Source organism: Glycine max, chromosome 3 (assembly GCF_000004515.6).
Source record: "Glycine max cultivar Williams 82 chromosome 3, Glycine_max_v4.0, whole genome shotgun sequence".
Taxonomy (NCBI): Eukaryota; Viridiplantae; Streptophyta; class Magnoliopsida; order Fabales; family Fabaceae; genus Glycine; species Glycine max.
The window spans coordinates 45,599,401-45,624,319 of record NC_016090.4 but is presented as its reverse complement, the minus strand read 5'-3'; the positions used below and the strand labels follow the sequence as shown (position 1 = coordinate 45,624,319).

General features: G+C 32.3%; 4 protein-coding genes across 6 annotated transcripts; 2 read left to right on the top strand and 2 right to left on the bottom strand.

The window, feature by feature from the left end:
• Positions 1 to 92: 92 nt before the first annotated feature.
• LOC100798646 (receptor-like protein kinase ANXUR2) lies at positions 93 to 3,698 on the bottom strand. The gene has a single exon (XM_003520793.5). The coding sequence runs from the start codon at positions 3,132 to 3,134 to the stop codon at positions 525 to 527; it is 2,610 nt and encodes an 869-aa protein (XP_003520841.1). The 5' UTR covers positions 3,135 to 3,698; the 3' UTR covers positions 93 to 524.
• A 1,502-nt stretch (positions 3,699 to 5,200) lies between these two features.
• On the top strand, positions 5,201 to 7,947 carry LOC102667203 (uncharacterized). 2 transcript variants are annotated; one of them, XR_001387618.2, is made up of 3 exons: positions 5,201 to 5,832; positions 6,645 to 6,954; positions 7,515 to 7,947. XR_001387618.2 is itself a non-coding variant. In XM_006577683.3 (2 exons), exons 1-2 carry the CDS (start codon positions 5,382 to 5,384, stop codon positions 6,722 to 6,724), a joined length of 531 nt encoding a protein of 176 aa, XP_006577746.2. In that variant the 5' UTR covers positions 5,201 to 5,381; the 3' UTR covers positions 6,725 to 7,146. The 2 variants fall into 2 exon arrangements, 1 of the variants encoding a protein (XP_006577746.2); XM_006577683.3 differs by lacking the exon at positions 7,515 to 7,947 and having other exon boundaries at positions 6,645 to 7,146.
• A 3,873-nt stretch (positions 7,948 to 11,820) lies between these two features.
• LOC100798118 (ankyrin repeat, PH and SEC7 domain containing protein secG) lies at positions 11,821 to 21,761 on the top strand. 2 transcript variants are annotated; one of them, XM_006577223.4, is made up of 13 exons: positions 11,821 to 12,071; positions 12,161 to 12,223; positions 12,315 to 12,485; positions 12,576 to 12,707; positions 13,240 to 13,379; positions 13,863 to 13,949; positions 14,670 to 14,795; positions 15,027 to 15,179; positions 15,662 to 15,745; positions 20,304 to 20,405; positions 20,652 to 20,822; positions 20,908 to 20,987; positions 21,437 to 21,761. In XM_006577223.4, exons 1-13 carry the CDS (start codon positions 12,041 to 12,043, stop codon positions 21,489 to 21,491), a joined length of 1,395 nt encoding a protein of 464 aa, XP_006577286.1. In that variant the 5' UTR covers positions 11,821 to 12,040; the 3' UTR covers positions 21,492 to 21,761. The 2 variants fall into 2 exon arrangements, with proteins under 2 accessions (XP_006577286.1, XP_006577287.1); XM_006577224.4 differs by having other exon boundaries at positions 11,862 to 12,071; positions 15,674 to 15,745.
• Positions 21,762 to 22,459: 698 nt separating this feature from the next.
• On the bottom strand, positions 22,460 to 23,411 carry LOC100526916 (uncharacterized). Its single transcript, NM_001249012.2, has 2 exons — positions 23,135 to 23,411; positions 22,460 to 22,755 (listed from the first exon to the last, which is right to left on the bottom strand). Exons 1-2 carry the CDS (start codon positions 23,390 to 23,392, stop codon positions 22,585 to 22,587), a joined length of 429 nt encoding a protein of 142 aa, NP_001235941.1. The 5' UTR covers positions 23,393 to 23,411; the 3' UTR covers positions 22,460 to 22,584.
• Between the last annotated feature and the right edge of the window lie 1,508 nt (positions 23,412 to 24,919).

Sequence of the window (24,919 nt, the reverse complement as noted above, 5' to 3'; positions counted from 1 at the left end):
AATAAATCATGTTTCTCATATCATATCCTTATAAATATATTTTCTTTCCTGATTTCAGGTTAAAGTGAACAAAAATTGAATCATTAGAAACTGTATTGAATGCAACTCCTGCCTTCAAAATTAAGAAACAGTACTGTTTACATTTCTCTACCGAACAACTCTTTCTAGATTTTAGACAGCGTTTTTGCACGCACTAAAATCAACTCGAATTTTACAAAAACCAGAAAAGGTTAGGTCTGGTTTTCTACAATGCTAGTAAAGAATCAGAGTCTCAATAATATTTGACAAGCAACAAGTAATCCAAGTGCTGTCTAATACAAAGAGACTGAGACAGGGTATAGAATAACTAATGTACATAAAAATAAAAATCATGATAGCGGGGAGAAAAGGATAGAAATTAGAAACCCAACAAATACTTTGAAGCAACCCAAACTAGCTGGTTTTATTTGCTTGAATTCCATGAATGCTCGAAGCTGTTTCCCCAACAGCAAAACAACCATATACCCAGAGCATATTTGTTGTCTTCATCGTCCTTTTGGACTCGCAAGTTCTGAGAAGATGGCATTCGGGTTCTCATTAGAATCGTCGCTAAGGTCCAGGTCACTTCCAAGGCTTAAGTTTTTATAGTGGCGTGCCATGTCGTTGTCTCCCAAGCTTACATCTTCAAAATCACTTTCCTGAGCACGAGCAGAATGAGTTGAACCACCTTCAACGTTTTCTTGCAGGTTGAGAGCGAATTCGAGATTCCACAAGAGATCATTCATGGAGGGACGATCAGTACCATGATCAGACAAGCACTTTTCAGCTGTGTCTACAAACTTATTCAAGCTTTCTGGATTGATCTTTCCCCTGAGACACGGGTCAATGAGATCCTCTAGAGTTCCTTTCTGCTTGCAAAGCAATGCCCAATCAGCAAGACTAACCTGTTCCTTTGGAAGGCTAGGATTGAGAACTGGCCTGGCACACAGGGCTTCAAACAGAACAACCCCAAATGAGTATACATCAGATTTTTCAGTCAATTGTTGCCTCCTGAAGTATTCAGGATCCAAGTAGCCAAAACTACCCTTCACCACAGTACTAACATGACCGGTGTTCATGTTTGGACCAGTTTTTGACAAGCCAAAATCTGAAACCTTGGCACTCCAGTTTTCATCCAAGAGAATGTTTGTGGTTTTGACATCTCTATGAATGATGGTGTACTTAGCCCCAGTGTGAAGGTAGTGAAGCCCTCTTGCAGCTCCAATGCAAATCTCCAACCTTTGCTTCCATGATAGAGTAGACATAGGCTTGTTGCCCTTGTAAAGATGTTCCCTCATGGTGCCAAGAGCCATGAAGTCATAAACCAGGCACATCTCATCATTTTCCTCGCAGAACCCAATCAAGGACACCAAATGCTTGTGTCTCAGCTTGGAAAGCATCTCTATTTCCGTTTGGAACTCATTAACTCCTTGTTCTGACTGCGGGTTCGACCTCTTGATTGCCACCTTCATTCCATTATCAATGACACCCTTGTACACCTTTCCAAATCCACCAACCCCAATGACGTTGGCCTCGTCGAAATTCTTGGTTGCTTGCGTTATCTCCTGCAAGGAGAAGTAGCGGCAAAGACCTTGAGCCATGGCAGATAAGTTGGCACTGCTAGTAACACTCTTCCCAGACGAAGAGGATTTGCTGTGTGAGTTCAAATAGATGGGAAGCCAGCTTGTGTGACCCTCTGACCCCGGAACTCTCTTCTTCTTGTTGTACACGGCAAGGAACAATGCAGCCATAAAAGCTAAACCAGCAGCACCTCCAGCAGCTCCACCAATAACAACATGCTTATGATATGCTTTGTGGCTAATGAAGCCTGCTTCCTCATCCTCTTTCTGCTGCTTGAGGAGCATCTCCGAAAGCTGAGGATTGGGACCAGACAAGTCTGTGTCATTGAGCTTGAATATTTCCACTCCATTGAGTATGGCGTCATAGAACTCAGGCTTTGAGTCAGGTGAAGGGTGAAGAGAAAGCCAAAGCATGTCATCGGCCTCCCCATCTTGGACATATATCACATAGTCCTTATAAGTTGGCACCCCCTTACCTCCTGTCCATCCTATCACATCAGCTTGAGCTTGTGCCGTTTGGTTGTTGACAAATATGTCGAAAGCAATCTCATTGACCTTGGAGTAGTGGTATTCACAGAAATGCAATCTAACAAGGTACATGGAATTGGGATCGACTTGGAAGACCCAAGTGAGATTGAAGCCCAAGTTGACATCCTTGTCAGGCCCCATTGATCTTGATGTGGAGTAGACATCAGAAGGAGCAATGTACTTTGGCATGGTCTGGTAGTCGATTAAGACGTTCTTCTCGGCTTGGTTGGTGACACCAGTGCCTCCACCATAAAGGTAAGGCCTGTCATCATACCACATCCTTGTAAGGCCAGAGTCTTGGATTGGAGAAATGTACTGTCCACCAACGTTAAGCCTAAACATGGTTTGCAGATTCAAGCTCTTCACATCCGTGGTTTGGTCAGCATACCCTACCAATTCTCCGGAATCAAACAACTCGGGCATCGGGATGAGCTGAATGCCGTTGACAAAAGCGAAAGTGCCATTGTATTTATCAGAAGGCTTGAAAGTGAGAGTCAAGGCTTCTGAATTCAATGGCGCAAGGGAGTACTCTCTATCAATGTAGGCCTGTGAGAGGGCCTCACAAGTGGCTGTGGCGCTGAAATTGGAGAGGAGGGTAACACCATTTGCAGTCACGGAGAAAAATGAGTCAGAGGGATTGAAACTCTCATAAAGGGCTGGGTAAAAATGGAGCCTGAGCCAATAGCGCTTATCGGGTTGGATGGGGAATTTGTATGTTGCCTCAGATGAGAAAACACGTGCTGACATGTATGGAATCTCAGACATAAGAGAAGGATCTTGGTAAGAGGCTTTGGATGTGATTGAACCACCTTCTGGCCCCAAGAACTTGTTATCAGGGCTCCATTCTCTTCCATCAGCATCTTTGGCACCCCCTCCATCCAACCCACAACCCAAAATCAAAGAACCTGGCTCCTCATTCCATGCAACACCAGCATGCATGCCATTCAACAAAACAAAGATACTGCAAACAAGACGTAGCAAGAGACCTTTTGCACTGGAATATTGCATGATTACAAACAAAATCCAAAGGAGAATACGTTTGGTTTGGCCGTACAGGAAAGAAAAAAAGGTGGGTGATTAGATATTACAAAGACATATAACTTATAAGACAAGATATATAGTATTTTCCAGTACGCCAAAACAATGAAAGTAGCTTCTTGGGATTTCTTTGTGCTCTGATGATGGGGATGCTATAGAGTTTATTCAAGTCATTCTAATCATCCATGGAGATTCTAGCAACCAAAAGCTCACCTGGGTTGGAGGTACCAAACCAGGCAAGAAGAAGGAGGAGGAGATGAAGTTAATTAATTTCTATCTTTCTCTTGTATTATGATCAATTGAGAACATTTTTTTTTCTTCCTTTTCATACTTGAGAATGGAAGGTGGGGAGCGAGAATAGTAATTGAATGAATTGGATTGGTTGCAGCGTGGCTTGAATTTGAAATATGAGTCTAAGCTCTATATTTAGCCTATATGTCCATTTCTTAAAAAAAATTATGTGTATTTAAGGAATTTATGACCTGCTTCTAATATAAATTATTTAATAAAGTATTATGTTACGACGATACATTAAACGACGTTAATAATTGTTTCTCGTGATAATTTTACAATAGATTTATTTTAATTATTCACAATACACACATTAAGCTAGAATTATAAGAGGAGTTCACATTTTAATATTCATGCCTCATATGAGATTACTTAATTTAAACATAACATATATATGTGAAAATTTAAAAAAAAATTGTTTTGTTTATTTATTTAATTTTTGGATAAAAATAATGATATGCTTTTAAAAAGTCTATATAAAATTCACCAAAAAAAAGTCCTTATAAAACTTAAGTTTTTTTAATAAAAAAATCATGTCATCACTTAAAAAATTCATACAATTATTTTATTTAATTTAATTTTTGACCATTGTTAATATTTATTCGTCCCATTTCCATATAAAGAAACTCGTTCATTAGATACTTCTAAATCTAAATATGTATACGTACAAACACGGCACACGGCACACAATAAGCAAAAAAAAAAACAAACAGACGGAACACAACAATTTTTTTAATTAGTGTACAGTTTTTTTTTATGAATAAAGAAATATGAGTGTATTTGAATAATATTTTTTTTTATATTTTTAGTTCCTTAAATATAAAGATCGTCTTCATGTTTTGGTCTCCTAGAATTTTTTTTGTCCTCCAAATTTGTAAAATATTTTTTTAGTTTCTCTTCAGCGTGGTAAACAAAAAATATTCAATTCTTAAACTGTGACAATTTTTAATTACTGGAATTTGATTTTTAAATTATAAAATTAAATTCTGACATCTAAAATTGTCATAAATTATTATGAATTTATTATTATTATTGATATATGAAAAGAGAGGGACTAAAAAAATAAATTTTAATTCAGGACATTAATTGTAAGAGTTTAGATTTCTTGTAAAAGATTTGTTATATGTTTACATATACTCCAATTTTAGTTGGTTTGTTATTGATATTCGAATTTTAGTAGTGGAACGAACACGCATGCATCATGCATATGGATGAGTTGCAATGAGCATATTATCCCTAGAGCATTTTCAATTAATAATAGAGATTTTTTTTGAAGGATTTAAGTGAAAAAAAAATTGTTTTTAACGGTTTCTTTTATATTGGAAGAAATTTATATGATAAAGAGAGTTTTTTGAAAATAAAATTTATATTTTCTGAAAGAAATTATTTTTAAAATTAAAAATAATATTTATTTAATACATAATAACACCAAAATTAAATGAAAATAAAAAAGTATAAATATAAAATTTTTAAAATTTCTTATCATTAGAATAGAATTATATATAAATTTAAATATGATAAAAAATAACTTAAAAAAAATTCTCATTTAGAAATGCAGTTTTATCCAAATGCATGTAGGTAGAGTCTAGAAAATATTCCTAACCTTGAATTTCCCCTATAATTAAAGTTGTGAGATAGAAATGGGTGGTGGAATACCAATCACCAAATTCAAACCCCCTTTAATAGTTCCTATTTAGCTCCCTCCATTTTCCACTTTGACCATTCATTAATTTCATCGAAGACACTCTCCACCGTTTCACATTAATCAATCATTCAGGGCGCGCGAGGTAGCCACCCTCTCTCTTTCTTGGCCGCCTCCGCCGCAACCACCGCCCACACATTCCTATATAGCTAAATTATTCATTCATTCATCTTCAACAAAACAAAAAAGTAAATTAAATAGCGCCTTTTGCGTATATACTACATATGTATATATATATGGGAGAAGTAGAGCGACAAGTGCAGTTCCAGCAGGTAGAAACAGAGTTGCAACATTTGGCATTGAAGAAAAGGAAGCGTTGTTTGTCGAAGCAGCAATCGATGTTTGAGGCGCCGCGAGACATTGCATGGGAGAGAAAGAGGCGACAAGAGGGGAAGACGAGGACGAGGACGAGGACTAGGAGGAACAGTTTTCACGATAATGTCACGGACGATGATCTTCACGAGCTTAAAGGGTGCATAGAATTAGGGTTCGGATTCAACGAGGAAAACGGCCAGAAACTGTGCAACACCTTGCCGGCTCTCGACCTCTATTTCGCCGTGAACCGCCAGCTGTCATCGGTCTCCACCCCTCATAGCCGCCCCTCTTCTTCCTTTGGGAGCCCCGTCAGTAGTGCACCGCCGCCTGATTCTGATTCTTGGAAGATTTGTAGCCCGGGTATGAACATATATATACACATTCATGATTCACGTTTAATAGATGATTTTGAATTGGAAGAAAGATTTCGTTACTTATAATTATAATAATAATGTTGTTTAACTGGAATAAAATTTTCTTTAATGTAATTTCTTATAAGAAATAAAAAATAAATATGCATGCATGCATGGCTCCTTTTGCTAGCTAATTTTGTTATTATTCTTGAATTATTTACCATAATTTCATTTCATAATGTATGCATGTCATTCCTGCAGCCGATTTCACAACTATTGATTCGAATCAATCTTTGAAGCAATTGTACTTTCATTTTATTTTTTTTGTGAAAATAGTTATACTTTAAATTTGCTTCATGCATTAGTATTTGTATCTGATACGAAATAATCTTGAATATCTCAACCCCCCCCCCCCCCCCCCAATGTATTTATGAAGTGTTTAAGCTTTTAAAAAATGTTATGAAAATCTAATATATTAGAAATTAGAAACTTAAAAGAAATACCTTTGATGAAAAATAAATAAAAAACTGATTTATAGATACTATATAGAAACTGATTATTTGATGATAACAATGATTTTTATTTTATATGTAATAATTTCTAAAAAGATATGTTCTTAATTTGAATTTACAGAATTATAATTATATATTTATTATGTTTTATGAGTTTTTATACATATTTTGATATGTATCTTGCATATACCATATCCTATATATGCTATCTGTGTGCATCGTAGTGATCAATTCGTTGATATCTGTGTGCATGAGTGCTTAAAATTTTGCGTTGTTGCAATAATTTGCTCGCTGAATATGTATGTAGGGGACGACCCTGAACATGTAAAGACCAAGTTGAGACACTGGGCTCAGGCTGTAGCTTGTTCGTTAATGCAGTCTCATTGAAGGGTGGATATTGTGGAATATGATATTGTCTTGTACAGAGGAAGATATATATTCTAGATATGCGTGCACAGAGAATGATCAAGAAAACAAAATATGGAAGCAAAAAACTAAAGAAAGAAGACAAGTCTCGTTCTATTTTTTTTTTCGTTTCTGGACAGTTTAAAAAAAGGAGAAAAAGAAAATTGTGCAGCTTTCCTTGGGTTTTGTTTTGGAGCTAAACAAACGCAATGGTATGCTCCAACATTTTCCTTCAACTTTATATATATGTTTTTCGTACGTGGAAATGTCTCTCCGAGGTATTTTCATGTATACAATTTTGAACCACAGGTAAATACCACAGCATATAGGGATTTGTCTTTCTTTGCAATGATTCAAATAAAATGTATTTGGACGATGTGAAATTCGAATTTAATTGAAATGATCAAGAGAGCGTCATAAATAAAATAAATTATCATTTCAACGTGCAGCAACATCAAAACATGGGTTATTAATGATGTAAATTTAATTTGTCTATAGTGTGAGTTTAGATGAATGTCAATAAAATTAATTTGAAAGTGAGATATAATTTATATTTAAATTTTTTATTATAAAAACAACTTGAAATAAAATTTATTATCAAATACAAAAGGCTACCTAAATAAAGATTAAAGCTGCTTTAATTCAAGATTTATTTTAAATAATCCAGCGAAAATCATTTTTAAAATGTGTTAAAAAATGATCAAAATTTACATTAATTAGCATTTGAAGGCGATTATGAAGAATCTATAATTAAATATATATTTTTGATCAGGGGGGAATACAAAAGAAGAAAGGAAGAAGAAGAAGAGTACAGCACGGCCATGCAAGTCTACGCGGAGAGGATGAGTATAGCAGTGAGGGATGGAGTGCGTCCAATTCGCAGATTAATAATTAATGTAACCTTGCTGCCAAGCCATAACGAATGAATATGTTGAAACCGCAGTCACCCCCATTCAAGCCCATAAATTCGACAATTTACTTATCATAAGGCGCCACTCAGTTTTTTTTTTTTTAATTTTAGAATATTTACTTTAGAATTCTTCCTTTCTTTCTTATTTTCTTGGATTTTTTATTTTATCTTTCCTTTTTCGTGTCAATCATACTAAGGATATGTTTGAATGAATATTTGAATTAATTTTTAACATTTTTACTGGCTGAAAAATTTATTTGAGTGTCCAGTGATAATTTTTTTAATAACTTTTAATATTTTTGTAACACTACTTGAATTAACAAATTTTAAAATGTTAACTTCTAACTTTTATCTTTGTATATCTTTTTCACTTTTTATCCATAATATATCTACTTGACATTTATTACAATTGTTATTATGGTAAAATAGTCATCATTAACTGAATCAATTCACGTAAAATTATTATAATTAATTAATAATTTTAATTTTAAGTTTTAAATATATAGTTGTGTTAAATATTTAGAAGAAAATTGTTATGACAAAACAAAATGATAAAATAATGCATGCCGGCTCTTTTTTGCTTTAAAAAATTGTTTTTAATGGTAGATACACGTGAAAAACAAAAATAGTAACTGCTTTGACAACAAAATACTTTTGTAGCTATTTCACCCTTATCCACGTATATAATAACTTAATCATGTCAGAGAATCAAGATCTCTATAATCACTTTAAAATATTTTTGAAATCTTATTATTTATGGAGTGATCATCATAACGGAGAAATTCAAAAATTTATTTAAAATAGATATTTTTTTAATAAAAAAAATAATACTACAGAAAGTTATCAGGAAAGTACATGTTATTTTTATTCAAAAGATATACACGGAAAAAAATATATTTTATCTATCTTTACCTTGTTTTTAATTAAAAAACATATTAATAAACAATCATTAATACAATAGATTTTTTATTATTTATTCATCTATCTTATATATTAAATAAAAATAATCTAGTGAAGTAATTTCTTAATATTTTTTATCAATAAAATAAAATCTTAATATAGAATAATAATTAACAAAATAAATATTATAATCTCTTAAATTATTATTTTTGACTGAATTATTTATTTATTAAATTATGTACATGGTAAATTCGAATCTGATTCTTAAGATATTTTTTTTAAAATAAATTACATCCTTTTATATTTTATATATTATCTCCTTTTTGGTAAAGTGGGAAATAAACGAAAAGAGAACAACAAAACTAAGTTACAAAGAAACCATCCTTGTTGAGAGCTTCCAGCACTAAGTCAGGATGGTAATTCCAAACAAATCTTGCAAGGATGTCACTGTCCGCAACTCCATTCACATCTACCTGCTGGATCCTTAATATCACTGACCAAGGAACTATTATACTAAATCATGTCATTTAAAAGTCTAACAATTTATGCAACACTACAAAATAATTTCAATAAAACCATTCCTAATTACTCATTGTGGTTAATTACATCTATTTTTTTGTTTTCCTTGTCAACAATATTTCGTTCTTGATAATAACTAAATCTTTCTGCTTGATTCATTAAAAATCAATTAAAGTTAGAGTAAATTATTTTAATCACCTCAAGGTTTCGTACAGTTACACAAATATTTGTATTTTTTAATATCATTATGGTAATCTCTCTTGTAACGGATTAGTGTAATATTTTTAAATATTAAAAAGATATTAGTATTAGTTTAACATATAAAGAGACATCAGTATAATATTTTTAGGCAAATGCTTAGGAGTTAGGACATTAATTAAGTAACTGATTATTTGTATAGGTCAAGATACACTTTTTTATTTGTTATTTGTGTTTATTCTCGCTGTCTCAGCCTAATGTGGTTGGTTGAAGGTGTTTGGAAGTTGGCCTCTTCCAGTTTTACTGTGTGTATTTAAGCTGCTAAAGGCTTATTTGCACTTTTCTTTGTAAACATTTATAGCACCTATGATGCATTTAATATATTTGTTGTTCGCTGATTGTCCATAAAAAAATAGTTAAAAAATTTTTAAAAAATATTTATTATGAATATCATAAGAGAGCATAAAAAAGTAACAATATAATTTTTTTTTTGTAAATAATCACTTTTATTTTTAAATGTGTTATTTGTTGACAAATGTATTCCTAAAATATGAAAATACAAAATTTAGTCTCTGAAAATATAAAAAGTGCGACAAATATATTTGGATGTTAGTTTCCATCTGTCACCGTTAATAAAATAATAAAGATTCGAATAAGTGAAATATGAAATATATTTATCTTTTATTTATAGTATATTGTGACTAATTATTATAATTTTTGAAAATTTTGTAATGATTGGTACACTATTACAATATTTATTTTGGTAAATTGGTACAATGTTTATTTTGGATAATTTCCATTGTGTAAGACAAATTATGATTGATGATCAATATTATCTTTATTATTATGTTTATTTTAAATTATGTTTGCCAATATTTTTTTAAGTAATTATTGTAATGTTATATTTGTAACGATAAAAAAAATGACAAAAATTTACCCTAAAATTATATTTTACCCTTAAATGAAACGAAATTTTGGATCCAACATATTAGTCTAATAGAAATATACTGATATTTAGGTCCAATAAAAAACTACTAGTATTTTCGTCCAATAATGATAACCTTTTGGTTCAATGGAACATACTGACATTTAGGTTCAAAAAAATTACTGACATCTTTTTCTAATAAAAAATATTGAAATTTTTGTCCAACAAAAATTAACTGACATTTACGTCAAAAAATGATATTTTACTGACATTTTCATCTAATTTAGTCGGCATGACCATGTTGGAAATTATTTCACTAACAAATTCGTCAATTTGTGTCACATAGATTATTTTATTAATGATGACGAACGAAAGTTAACTGTCAAATATATTTGATGCACTATTTACACTCTCGGAGACTAAATTTTGGGTAAATTTTTATCATTTTTTTATCGTTATGAACATAGCATTACAATAATTACTTAAACAAATATTGATAAACATAATTTAAAACAAACATAATAATAAAGATAATATTGATTATCAATCATAATTTGTCTATCTTAATAGAAATTATCCAAAATAAATATTATACCAATTTACCAAAATAAACATTGTAATAGTATATTAATCATTACAATTTTTTCAAAAATTATAATAATTAGTTACAATCTACTATAAATAAAAGATACATATATATCATATTTCACTTATTTGAATTTTAACTATTTTATTAACAGTGACATACAAAAATTAACATCTTGTTGTACTTTTTATACTTTCAAAGATTAAATTTTGTATTTTTATATTTCAGAAAAGTATTTTTTACAAATTATATATTTAAGAACAAAAATGAATATTTAGTTTTTTTTTTAGTTTCAACTAATACACTAAGAACATTCATTAACAAACCCATATTTTTAAAGATAAAGGAAGTTAATGTAACAATTTCCCGTATATACGAAACAAAAAAATAATTCTGACAAAAGAATAATTATTACAAATTTAATAACTAAACATCTTTTTCTGTCTGTATTTTTTTTACAGGATCCTGTATTTAGTTAAAATTATTAATGCACTATATATATATATATATATATATAATAAAATTTTCATTATATAATATTTATTATTATATATTTAAATTATAATAATAAATGCATATTTCATCATAAATAAGAAAAATCAATAATAACTTTAGGAACAAATTATACTCATACTTGTTGAATTTTTTTAAAATTATACACCACACTATTTTTTTCTACTTCCACACTAATATTTTATATTTAAAAATATTATACTGACACATTTTTATATTATATGTTACACTAATATTATGTTAAAGTGTAATTATTATTATAAGACTTAGCATGTTACCTTTTTATAAAATCTTTAAAAATTATTGAAAATAAAAAAAATAGACATTCTCATGAATACTTCAGTTACCTTTTTAACTGTGTTTATTTAAATTGGTCAATATTGTCCTTATTTTCGGATGAATTTTTGTTAGTATCATATCATATACAGTATATAAGAACGATGGTTACTTATATATATATATATATATTAAGCATGCATTTTTTTTATTAAAGTGTAATAAATTATGCATTTGTTATTATAATTTTGTTTGAAAAGAAAAAAGAAAAAGGTCAATACTCAATAGCGATACCCTTCCCGTAAACGGGCGTAGCAGAGTTGCGGCTTGCGCGTGTTTGTGGCATGGCATATATATACGACTCACTCATACGAACAAGTGAGAATCGGTAGTAATAGTATAGTCTACAAGGTTTCATAGTCTCCTTTTCTACACAAAATCAATACCTTCTTCTTCTTCTACACTATTCCTATGGCTCCCGATGCTTCCGACGCACTTGCAGGTCACATCCTTCTTCCTCTCTTTCTCTCTATCTGTTAATCGATTGTTAATTAATTATTGAAGCTCTCTCTATTTCCTGTGTGAGTGCAGCGAGGCAGAAAGTTCAATTGTTTCTGAACGCTGCTCGAACTGGATCAATTGATCTCTTAAAGAGTATGTATTGTTACTAATTATGTTTTGCTTGTTCGTTCGTTTGTGTCCCTCTCTATTGTGTGCTAAAGCAGCAGCTTTTTGGTTTTGGAAGAATTGGCGTTGCAGCTGGACGAGGGTAAGGATTTGGCGAAATCGGTGGAAGCAATAAAGGACGCCAACAAGAGAGGTGCACTGCATTTTGCCGCGCGCGAAGGCCAAACCGCTGTTTGCGACTACCTCTTAACCGATTTGAAGCTCTCTGTCGATTCTCAAGATGATGATGGTGCTTCCTCTCTCTCTCTCTATGTATATATATTGTTCATACTTGTAATCTTTTACCTGATGATAATTGATATTGCTTATTTCTTTTCAGGGGAGACTGCACTCATTCATGCTACTCGTCAGGGACATACCGCCACTGCTAAATATCTAATTGACCACGGTGCCGATCCTACCGTGGCTAGCAATTTAGGGGCTACGGTATTACACCATTCTGCAGGGATAGGTCTCTTCTCACCTCACCTCACCTCTCCTTTTTTTTTTTTTTGCTTTGCTTTCTATGCAATGAATTGATAAATAGGTAAAATATGTTTCAAGTTCCTCAATTTTCTATCAAAATTGGTTTTAGTCTCTATACATTAAAAATCACGATTTTTGGTCACCGTATCTTTTATAATTGGTGAATTTAGTCCCTAACCCTAGTATCATAAGGGGATGTATCTTTGGGGTGTACAGGATTAGGATTTTAAAAGACATTTTTGTGATAAAAAAAAGTCTTGTGGCTATTCAATAAAAACTTTTAAATAATATAAACAAGTCTTTTGTAATCATGTGGTTGTTTATTTTGATAGCTTTATCGGATGATTTTTTTTTTATCACGGTTAAGTTATCAAAATAAACAAATTTATGTTCTATACCTTCCCGGAGTAAGACTATCAAGATTTTTTAAGGAGGGTGTCAAAGTTTAGTGGTATTCCATTAAGACATTTTACTTTGTTCTATTATTTTCATGTTCTCTTCATCTCATTTTGTTTCAGGGGATACTGAACTGCTCAAGTACTTGCTGTCCAGGGGAGTTAATCCTGATCTAGAGAGTGACTCGGGAACACCTTTGGTTTGGGCTGCTGGCCATGCCCAACCAGCTTCTGTCAGTGTACTATTGGAACATGGTGCAAATGTGAGTCCTCTTTTACTTTGTTGCTTTTTCTTAATATAATTCATTGGAAGCTTTGGTTCGATTCCTTGCTACTCTGTCTTGAGAAATTTTATTCACTTAAAAGTTTTTTATTTTTAAAGAAATTTTATATATTTTTAATTGGATATGCAGAATATTTCTTGGCATTAGTATCTATCATTCTGGTTTTTGTTTAAAAAAAATACTTTTCTTTTTAAACTGTTGGATCAGTGGACTTATGAATTAGTGGATGGACCACATGTCATTATTAATCAATATGCTAGAGTGCAGAATTTTTATATTTCCGCGTCAATAATTCCATGGTTTAATTAGTGCAATCAGCATAAGCTTTATCAATTTGCCTTGTATGGTATGATTAAAAACAAATGCTCTTTAATAAGTATGCCATTTTCAAATAAGTTTTTAATTTTAGTTTTTATAGTCCCATTTTATATTCCCTTTCATCTCGTTGATGTTGCTTTGCAGCCAAATGCTGAAACTGATGATGGTATTACTCCACTCCTTTCAGCTGTGGCAGCCAGTTCTCTGGCATGCTTAGAGCTGTTAATTCAGGTTCCCCATCTTTCTCAACCTGTCAACTATGAATTTTTTGTACTGCAAATTAATTATACAGTGTATCTGTCAGTATCTATGAAACATGGAATAAATTTTGTTTAAGTGATTTAATGTAGTAGTAATAATGCCATAAAAAATTAACAACTTTATGACCAACAGTGCAATCCAGTTGACAACTTATTTCTACGTTATATATTCATCAGAATTAGTTATTTCAAAGTACATATGTCCAGTAGTACAAAAATGTACTTTGTCAGAGAGCTAATGGGAGGGGTATGTTAAGTTACAAACTAACTAAATCTAGATAATGAAAAAGGGAAAGAAGAATCACATAGGTAGAATATGTTTAAAGTGACAGTAAGTTGGATGAACCTTGTTGAAGAATGCACTTTTGCCTGAAAGATATCTCTACAAGTAGCCATAACCATCCTTTGATGTTTATGGAAGTACTCTAGAAGTATGTAGACCTATATATGTATAAATATCTCATTTAAGAAATCAAATAGTTAATGGTTTATCAGAAGAAATATAATGCAGCATGGTAAGTTATGTACCAATGACTTTTCCAATACATTGATTTTACACAATTGTTTTAGTGGTTTTATGTGAAGATGTGTTAGTTTGTAGGTATTGGTGTTTGCAAGATGCTGCTTTCTTCCTGTATGTTTTTCATCTCATGCTCAATCTATGTCATTACATTTGAATCTTTATATGCAGGCAGGTGCTAAAGTAAATATAAGTGCTGGTGGAGCAACTCCTTTGCACATCGCAGCTGATAATGGAAGTCTTGAACTATTAAATTGCTTATTGAAAGCGGGAGCTGATCCTAATGTCTCTGATGAGGTGAGAAGGATTTTAAAGTTCAAACATTATCTTCTTATACTGTTACTGTGGGAATCAGTGACCAACAAAAGAGTTCTTAAAGTTTACTTGTCTTAGAACCCAGTAGTCCTTGGGACACAAAAGCAGTATGATTAATGGCTCTTTGCTTGGCACATTTAGTAGTTATGATTGTGGTAAACAACGTGCTTCAATTAATATTCAAAATAAAGTTTGACATCTGTTTGCACACAGGATGGTGTCAAGCCAATACAAGTTGGTGCTGCAAGGGGCTATCTAAAAGCTGTTGAGATATTGTTCCCCTTGACATCCAAAGTAGATACTATTCCTACTTGGACTGTTGATGGGATACTCGAGTATATGCAATCTGAAACTAGAAAGCAGCTGGTACTGAAATCTTAAAATATTCTTTTATGATAACTATGTATTCTTTTGAATGTGGCAGTATGAAATTATGCTTGAAGTAATTACAGCATTCCCTTTAAAATACAAATATTTGCCATGTAGATTTGTAGGTTGTCCAGATGGAAATATGTCGACGCATTTATTTTGTTGCAAAAAATAGGGCAGTATCTAGAATTTTGCTTTATCTTTCTAAATTAAATTGCCGAGGAACAAAAGATTTGTCTGCATAAGCTGACCAGAAAAAATTTCCTCTTTCAATATAAAATAGGCTCTATATACTTCTGCCACTACTAAAATTCTCTGTCCTTTAACTGATTTTGCTTACAATTTTAACCAGAATATATTCTTGATCATATTCTACTCACTTTCATGGTTAAAAAATGCACAATTAGTGCTTTCTGATACTAGATTGCATGCTGTTTGATAAAATTAAATTCTTGATTATTTTTTTTCTGAGTATGAAGGGCAATATGCAGGATGAATCGATAAATGACAAAGAAACTAATCAGCCCAAGGAAGCTGATTTTCCAAAGCAAAATGTCCCCGAGGTGTGTTTTCTTTTATGAAACATTTATAGCTGTACTTTTTTTTAATTGGGTGCGTTGCAGCTGTATTATTCAATGTAGAAGAAATATGTAGGTCCCATATAATCAAGATAGAAAAACTCAAGATTATACTAGGGATTGAAAAGGGTTCACAAGATCACAAATAATGGGATTGTAATACAAATTGTTGGATCCGATGAAATTTGCATGTTGCATGCTATAATACCAAAAATTCACCGATGAAACACCTTTCATCGATGATCTCCATAGATCTTCATAACTAGACAATTGAACAATAATTTATTTAGTTTTCACTTCTGAAACCAAGTCCAATACCATAAAGCAAGAGTTCAATAGTTCAATTTAAAAACCAAAGATGAAATTTTGAAATTAGTTAGGTATTTTCTTGACACCATTGAACTCTTTTTGTATCCTTTCCTTGGGTCGGTCCATTGCCTCATAAATGAAACCCATGGCTAGTTTCTCATCCCAATCAATTATTCGAAGCACCTACAATATAGGAAATGAACCCCAAAAACAAATGATATTATTCTTCAAAAAGTCCTTGTTCAAAACCACATCCTCTACCAATCTCCTAAACAGTCGGCTATTCTTCCATGTCACTTGTAAACATTCTAATCAATGGTCCCTTGTTCTCATTAAGGATCCCTAGGGTTTTAAATAGCGGCGTGTAGCATAGTGAAGTCGTTCCTGGCCGATACAGGACCACTGCAGCGCCTATCATGGGTGAAATAGTGGTCGCAAAGGTCGAAGTGGCAGGACTATCTCTTGATTAAAAAAAAAAGCCTCTGAACACTAACGTTAGGGCTTGTTTGGTGAGGGTTATTTTTGAGATTTCAAATTTCAAAACAATATTTTTCTTATAAAATCAATTAAATAGCTGTCGTTTCTCAAAAAAATCATAATTTAAAATATTGTTTTTATAAGCACTATTGAGAATGAGAAACACTATTCGGGATTTAAAACACTGAGGCACCCTAAAGTTAATAGTGGCTATACCATTATCTCCTATCTCGATACAACATTTTTGGAGCTAGCCGCTATGTGCCACTATTTGGGATTTAAAACACCAAGGCACCCTAAAGTTAAGAGGTGGCAAAGCAAGTTAACCTTAGACTCAACAAATCTCTTCCTTTTTGTGAAGTAATGCAATAGAGAAACGAGAGAAATACTCAAATAAAGATAAGTTGGAAGTCTTCTACCCTTTGTAATTTTCTCTTGATGAACGAGGTTCTTTTTATCAATGTTTTCCAACATCAAGGCAATGCAGTTTGCTTCTCATAAGGTTCAATAAAGTTTCTTCCTCTTCGCTACCAATATTTCGCCAGCTTCTTTTAGTTTGCTGCATTGTCCATCCCAATTTGGACAGCATTCTCTTCATCAACCTCTTCAACAGTCATCCATCATCTTTAAAAGATTGTTGGTTTATCTAGATGTTATCAATGCATCAATATCCAATATGTTTCAGAAAGATGGTTCCCTTCGGACTGTTCACCAGGAAGTTCAATATTTGTCCCCCTTCTTTTTGTCAGAAAATAGGAGGACGATATTGAACTAGGTGAACAGTCAAAAGGGATTTGTCTTTTTAAAATATATTGATGCATCTGCCATGTCTAGAACAACTGATAAGCTTTTTAAGATGATGGATGGCATCGAAGAGGTTGGTGAAGAGAATGATGGATAGTACAAAAATCTACAAAGCTGTTGGTGGGAAGTTGTTGACGAAAGGAAGAAGCTTTATTGGATCCCATGAGCAACACAATGCATTTACTTCATGTCTGATAACTTTGAGAAGAATATACCCGTTTAACAAGAGAAAATTCTAAAGTGTAGAAGAATTATGACTTATATTTATTCGAGGTCTTATTTCTCTATTGCATCGCTTCACAAACGGAAGACATTTGCTGAGTCTAGGCTTAACTCACTTTGTCACTTAACTTTAGGGTACCTCAATGCTTTAAATCTTGGATAGCAACACATAGCAGTTGGCACAAAAAATGCTATAGCGGGATAATAGGTAATGGTGTAGTTGCTATTTTGAAAATTTATATATATATATATATATATATATATATATATATATATATATTCTCAAAAAATGAGGTAGAAAATGATAATATACATAGAAAACAAAGGCATAGAAAGTGAGAAACCAATTTCTGGAGAAGAGAAAACAATTGCTGGAATGTTGGGTCGAGATTGAAATGAGGTTGAGAAACGTCTTACACAGAAGCAAGGGTTTTGATGAGTGAGAAATGGTGGTTATTTGATTGATTTTATAAGCAAAATATTGTTTTGAAAGTAGAAAATCCCAAAGCTTGCCTGCACCAAACAGGCCTCAATGTTTGTGTTTAGAGGGTTTTTTGGAATCAAGAGGTAGTTTGGCCATCCCGTCTGTTACATGCTACTTGGATTGAATGCTCCTAATCCAAATGAAGATGAAGACTTGGTTCAAGCATAAGTTGGAGATCAAGAGAATGATGTTCTTGTTTGCCACCTCTAGAGGAGGAGGATGTTCTTACTGTTTTGCTTGATGATGGAGATGGAGGACCTTGAGTTTTGATTTTAATTTGAAAGATCTCTATTAGATGTCTAGCTGTATAGAAGTTTGTGTCTTGGTTGGTAGATTTTCTTTGTTTTTAATATTATATATATGGGTTTGCTAATATACATACTCCTCTTTTCCATTTGGAGTGCATTAGGATGTTACACCAAAATTTATTGGACAAAAATACCCATTCAATTCTTTTACTTTTGTTAATTTGGGACAGGGATGCTAGAGTAATTTATCGTTCATTTAAAAAATAAAAAAGAAAATATGTCTCTCCTTTTTCATCACTCATGTCAAGTAGCATTTGTTGGACAAGTGGCCTCAATAACTTAAGAGGAGGGGAGGTGAATTAAGTTTAAATTTTTTTCCGATTAGTCAAGTTCTAATTCCCTTTTTAAAACTAGGTTCAGAATTTTGAAGATGAAGATGAAGATGCAAATTATTTCAACAATATTCTTCAAGTATGCAAGATAAAAATATACGAAATAAAATAACTGAGATAGGAAAAGAGAGAAATGCAAACTCGTTTTATCCTGGTTCGGCCACTTCCCATGTCTACGTCCAGTCCTCAAGCAATCCACTTGAGATTTTTCACTAACTTTGTAAACTCTTTATAATTTCTGAACACACCTTGGGATTTCTCTCTCTTGTGTTCATGATTCTCACAAGTCAAGAGACAAACAATCGCTTGATCACAATAATGTTTTTAGAATGTACACAAGAATTTCTCTCTTTTAGAGATGATAGTACAAGTTGAAGATCTTAGAAGAATACTCAATTGATTTATAAGTGTTTGGCCAATGATTTGTTTTTGAGAGAATATGGCACTTAGGTTCTCATGGAAAACTCTGAAGATTTTTGTAGAAAAGTCACATATTTATAAGCCCTTGGTGACTGTTTAAAAACCTTTTTGAAGAGATGTGACTCTTCCTAATATTTTTCAAAAATTCTCTCACTGGTAATCGATTACAATATCTTGGTAATCGATTATACAGTTATGTTCTTGAAGGCTCATGACTTTTCAAAGTTATTTTTTGAAGATTCGTTACTGGTAATCGATTATAGACATATGATAATCGATTACAATATTTAAATTTCAAATTCAAAAAACTTCTTTTTGTTTTAAAAAAAACTTTTATGTAATCTGTCTTTGGTAATCGATTACCAGTGCAAAAATATTTATTTTTGTACTGATAAAGCATCTTTTAAAGCTTTATATAAACATTTTGAAAATCAAGCTTTGAGACCAAACCTTATTAACCAATGTGAGATTCTTTTAACAAATAAACTAAGCCTTATCTTTCTCTTGATCTTGAATTTAGACTTAAAGTAACTTTAGACTTTGAAGCAATCTTATTCTTTTGGCATCAACAAAACCTGTATACATTCATTCACAGCATTCTGTGAGGTTGTTCATCTTCCTATTCTTCTACTTTCTCTTTCTATCTCCTTTCCCCTCTCCTTTTGTGAAATGTTACATGAAACGTTAAATTACTATAGCATCCATGTCCCAAATTAACTACTAAAATAATTGATGGATATGTTTGTCCAATAATTTTGGTGTAGATTGCTAATGCATTTCAACTGAAAAAGGTGTGTTTGACTACTTTGTTCACAATGTAGTGGATTCGCGAGCAGCAGAGAAGAAGACAGGGGCTTCTTCAATAAGTTAATGTCCTTTTAATTGTCGATTTGAAGAAGGCACATGCTTGGGTTTTCACTCGAAAACCCTTTTTTCTTAATGGGTCGTGAACCCAATCCTTTTTTTTTGTTTTGCTTTTAACCTGAAAAAACTCACGCCCAAACTTGTGAAAACACGATGAGCTTTTTGTGTACATTCTTAAACTCTCTTAGAAGATATTTGAGCTCTTACTACATTGTCAAGTTGGTAATTTTTGATTAATTGTTCATCCCTTTTGAACTTTCAGTTAACTGAGTATAAAGTTTATCTTTGTATTTGTTATTTTATTTCTTTGTCAACTTATCTAGGTGGCACCTGAAGCCAAAAAGAGAGCAGCAGAATCAAAGTCAAGAGGGGATGAGGCTTTTAAAAGAAATGACTATCATATGGCTATAGATTCTTATACCCAAGTAAAGTCTTCTGATCTCCCATTTGCCTCTTGAATTTCTTCCTCTTCTGTAACTTAGATTTGTCGAGTACTTTTCTTGCACAAGTTCAGATAATCCCTTCTGTTAGTTATATGTCTCAATGATGTTACTATGAACTTACAGAGTGTCTACTGGAGTAACTGGACATGAGCATACTGCCCGTATTTCATTCTATATGATGATCAGTTTATCAAATGTGTTTTTTTCTTTTTTTAAATATGTTTACAGGCAATTGATCTGAACCCCACTGATGCTACTTTGCTATCCAATAGAAGTCTTTGTTGGATTAAGTTGGGTCAAGCTGAGCATGCTTTAGCTGATGCAAAGGCTTGTAGAGCTTTAAGACCAGATTGGCCAAAAGCTTGTTATAGGGAAGGGGCAGCTCTGCGTTTGTTGCAGGCATGCTATCTCGGAAAACTTTTCCATTATTAGTAGTATATATGATTAACATTTCTAAAACTATACTAGGTTATCCTTGTTGCAGAAATTTGATGAAGCTGCAAATGCTTTTTATGAGGGAGTAAAGCTTGATCCTGAAAATAAGGAGCTTGTAAATGCGTTCAGGTCTGCATACTATTTTATTTATTAACACTTCTTGGCTTATAGACATTAAACTATGCAAAAGGAATCAATATGATCACCAAGATTTAGGATGATTCCTATGAAGGAGGCAAACATAATTTACAGAAACATGCATTATACACATGGAGCTTTGCATAAGAGAGTGCTAGTGTGTGATGCCTTATGACAGTTAAGAAAAAAATTAAAATCACTGGATGAGGATGAAGATCCTGTTAATGCCTGTCCGTCAAAATAAAATTGGAGCAAAAGAAAAGTTTAACTAACAAAATTATAACAGATACTGCTGTATCATCGTTCAACAGATGTGATTGCTACTCGAGTTTTAAGTGATTTATAGATGCAACTCACATTGTCAACCTAGCACATGGTTTATGAAAGTTGTTAGCGAGTGCATGTGTACTGCGTAGCTCATTGACTATCATCTTTTACAGGGAAGCTGTCGAGGCTGGGAGGAAATTTCATGGAACTACTGAAAATAAATCATAGTTTTGCCTTTGCTATTAATACCTCGTTTCAGTGAGAAGAGACCTAAGCATTGCGGGAAGTGCAGCCTTATTCACTTGATCCTTTTTTCCTCAGTTTGTGTTTGTGCGTGTTTTCTTTCACTAGGTACAGTCGTACAGGAAGAGTCAGCCAGTAATCTAATCAGTTTCATTAAATTGTTATAGTAATTAGAAAGCTTATGCTTATTTGAAATGTTCCAAAATTGTTGCAGAATTAGTAAATTATGAAAATGTTTCATGGGTATTTCTCCCATACTGTTGTAGGATTCATTTGTTTTAAAGTTCAGAATTTTTTTTATAGCATTAATTTTGAATTGTCGAACTCAATTAAGATGAGTATTTGAAGATTTGCATTGAAACTTATTTTTGGTTATAAAGTGTGATGATATTTTTATGGTTTAAATATATCCGACGTCCATAATAAATGATAAATTTTTATTTTGAATTTCTAATTATTTTTTTAATTGAATCTATCATATATCAAAACTTTTGTCCATGATATATGAAACATAGCATATATATGCCCGTGAGGCAGCAAATCCAATATCATAAGCCCGTGAGGCATAGAAACAGAACAATTTATTATTTTTCCTTTTACAGTTTGGATTATTATTATTATTATTATTTTAATAGAAACCACATGTATCTTTTAGGATAGTAATCTTCGGGTCAAGTAAATTAATTATAAACAATATAAAATAACTAATTGCAACATTAAGAAATATATTATTATAAATTGAGTTTGTTTTAAATATGGATTTTTTGTAAAAAAAATAAAAATTGGGTTTCATCTGTTCGATTTTATTTTATTATAGTTTCTTGTTTTCTATAAATATTCTCATAATTTTGTTGAAGGTATTAAATATACGGCTACTTGTCTACTGAAACATATTTAGAATGGCAGCGGCTTTAGGCGCAGGAGAAATTAAGAAAAGCAACAGTGAGCCATTTGGGATGGTAATACTATTAATTACTGCTTTCATTTATTTATTTTATTACTATTCAGCAATAAAGCACTTGTATGGCTTTCTTTATTCAATTCCTTTTGCATATAACCAACGCTAGCTAGTCAAAGTTTAGTCACCGCAGTCGACGAAGTCGTAGTTAACAATAAGATGGCCTTGAGCAATGCCATTCCCGTCAGTGTCCAGCTTTTGGAACGGACCAATATCCAAGTCCAAGCCCCCGTTGCTGCACTGATCAACAATTCTCACCGTTTCCTGAGCGTTTGTTCTAGTGTTTGTCACCTGCAACAACACCCCATCAACAAACAACCACTCATTATGCATGCTAATTAATTGCTTTGTTCGATCAACCAAAAATAGTTACAGTTTATATATGTATGGTACATGAGTCTTTTTTTAATCAACAAAAATTTCTCGATTAAATGCACACATGGTAAACAACTACCATACACATAATCTTATTCCAATTTACTAAAATGGATTGCAACACCGTAACCAACTACCACACACATGATGTCAGGACTCAAAGTTCACTTAAGTAAGTAGGTATTTATAGATTTTATAAAATATGAATTATATCCTTAGCAACTAAACTAACTTTGAGTAGCAATTACATGAGTCGATACTATAGAGGTTTAATTAGTTATTAAGGAATACATACCCTCAAGCACCTGCCACAAGATTGTTGGCCCTGAGGCCCAGAGGGTCCACAGAAAGCTGTCCAACCGTATTTGCTGCGCCATGCCAAGGATTTGTCAGCATCCCAAGTTGAACAATATGCACTGACTGCGAGTAAGTCCCAGTTATGCTGCTCAGGTTGGTACAAATGATAAGTAGCTCTCACATTTGTAGCACTCTGAGCAGAGGCCAATGCCAGAATGCAAACGACACACACCACAAACAGAGATACCTTTGCCATTATCCTATTTGTTTACAATGAACTGGATTTAAGTCCTAGAGCTACTTGCATATTTATAGGGCCTACCTAGGATCACAGAATTATGAAAATGCCCTTTCTTTGATTGAAAAGTATGACAAAAATATTTCTTTCCTTGGTTACGAGAAGATCCAGAGAGATTAGTATGGGTTGTTTGATAGACGGGACACATAGCTTGTGGTGATAAACATCTTGCTTCTAGAGGGAGGATTCAAAGTCTTGGAAAAAGGAATTAATGTTGATTGTTGAAAATTCTATATGGCAGGCATGGAGAAGAAAAAGAATGAAAGTTCTACATAATTAGATACAAGTTTGTGGAAATATGCCAACTCTTAAGTGATGATTAGTTTTGGTATGACATAATTTTATTCTTTGCCTTTTTAAGTGAATTCTTTTGGTAATTGAATTTAAATTTATATTTAGTTATATTTATCAATAAAGTGAAATAAAAGGAAAAGTGGATCAAGTGAATTGTATTTGACATTATTAATTATTATGATTAAAAAGGTAAATTAGGTCAAATTGAATCCAAGGAATTCGGGAAAAATTAAAAATATCAACCATTGGCGACGATCACCATAAGAAGTTGAACTACTTCGAAATTTCCCGAGACGGATGTGTGAGGTTGATCTACGTTTTATTTTCTCCTGCAACGACGTTATGCACATGAACATGATGCGGGTTTGTCCATTTGCATAACTAGTATTAATATAAAATACAAATGATTTATATTTTATAATAGGTTGCCATAACATTTAAGGTATTTAATATTTCATTTAAGTTTTAACATACTGGAGCTCATCAAATAAAATGTTAATAAAATATTTAATCAAGACAAAATTTAAACCTAGCCATTAATTAAATGTTATTATTAAACATACAGCGTAAAATTTATTGGATATACTATTTATTTATTTATATAGTTGACGGCTAGATGCATATATTTATAAAGTTTTTTTTAAGGATATTTATAAAGTTATGCAGCATGAAAATTGAAATACTAACCAATAGATGTTGTCCTCTAAAAACCGCAATATATGTTGTATATATGGTTCAGATGGTTGAAAATTTTAGGAGAGGATTATTCTCGACTTGTATATATTTATGTTTTATCATTTATCGTTTTGTTTTTCTTTTACTTTTCTGCCGTTGAGTTGTTAAGTCGGAAACGCAATGTTAATTTGTTTGCCCCCGAAAATTTCGCAACCAAATGCGGCTTAATTAAATAAAATTTCAGCAGCCCTCTATCATGGATTCACTGACCTCTTCCAAACCATCAACGGTGGCGCCAAGGAGGACCATAAGGGACGTTATTGGTTAATATAACTCCAAAAAAGTTGTTCTAAATTTAAATCATTAATATTACCTATAGAACGATCCTAGAATTTATAACATCATAATATATAATCACTTTATTATATTCTGTGATAATCACTCAATTAAATTATTAGATGAACAAAATGTAGATTATGGATTTATGTTTTCATAGTAAACGATCGAAAACACCCT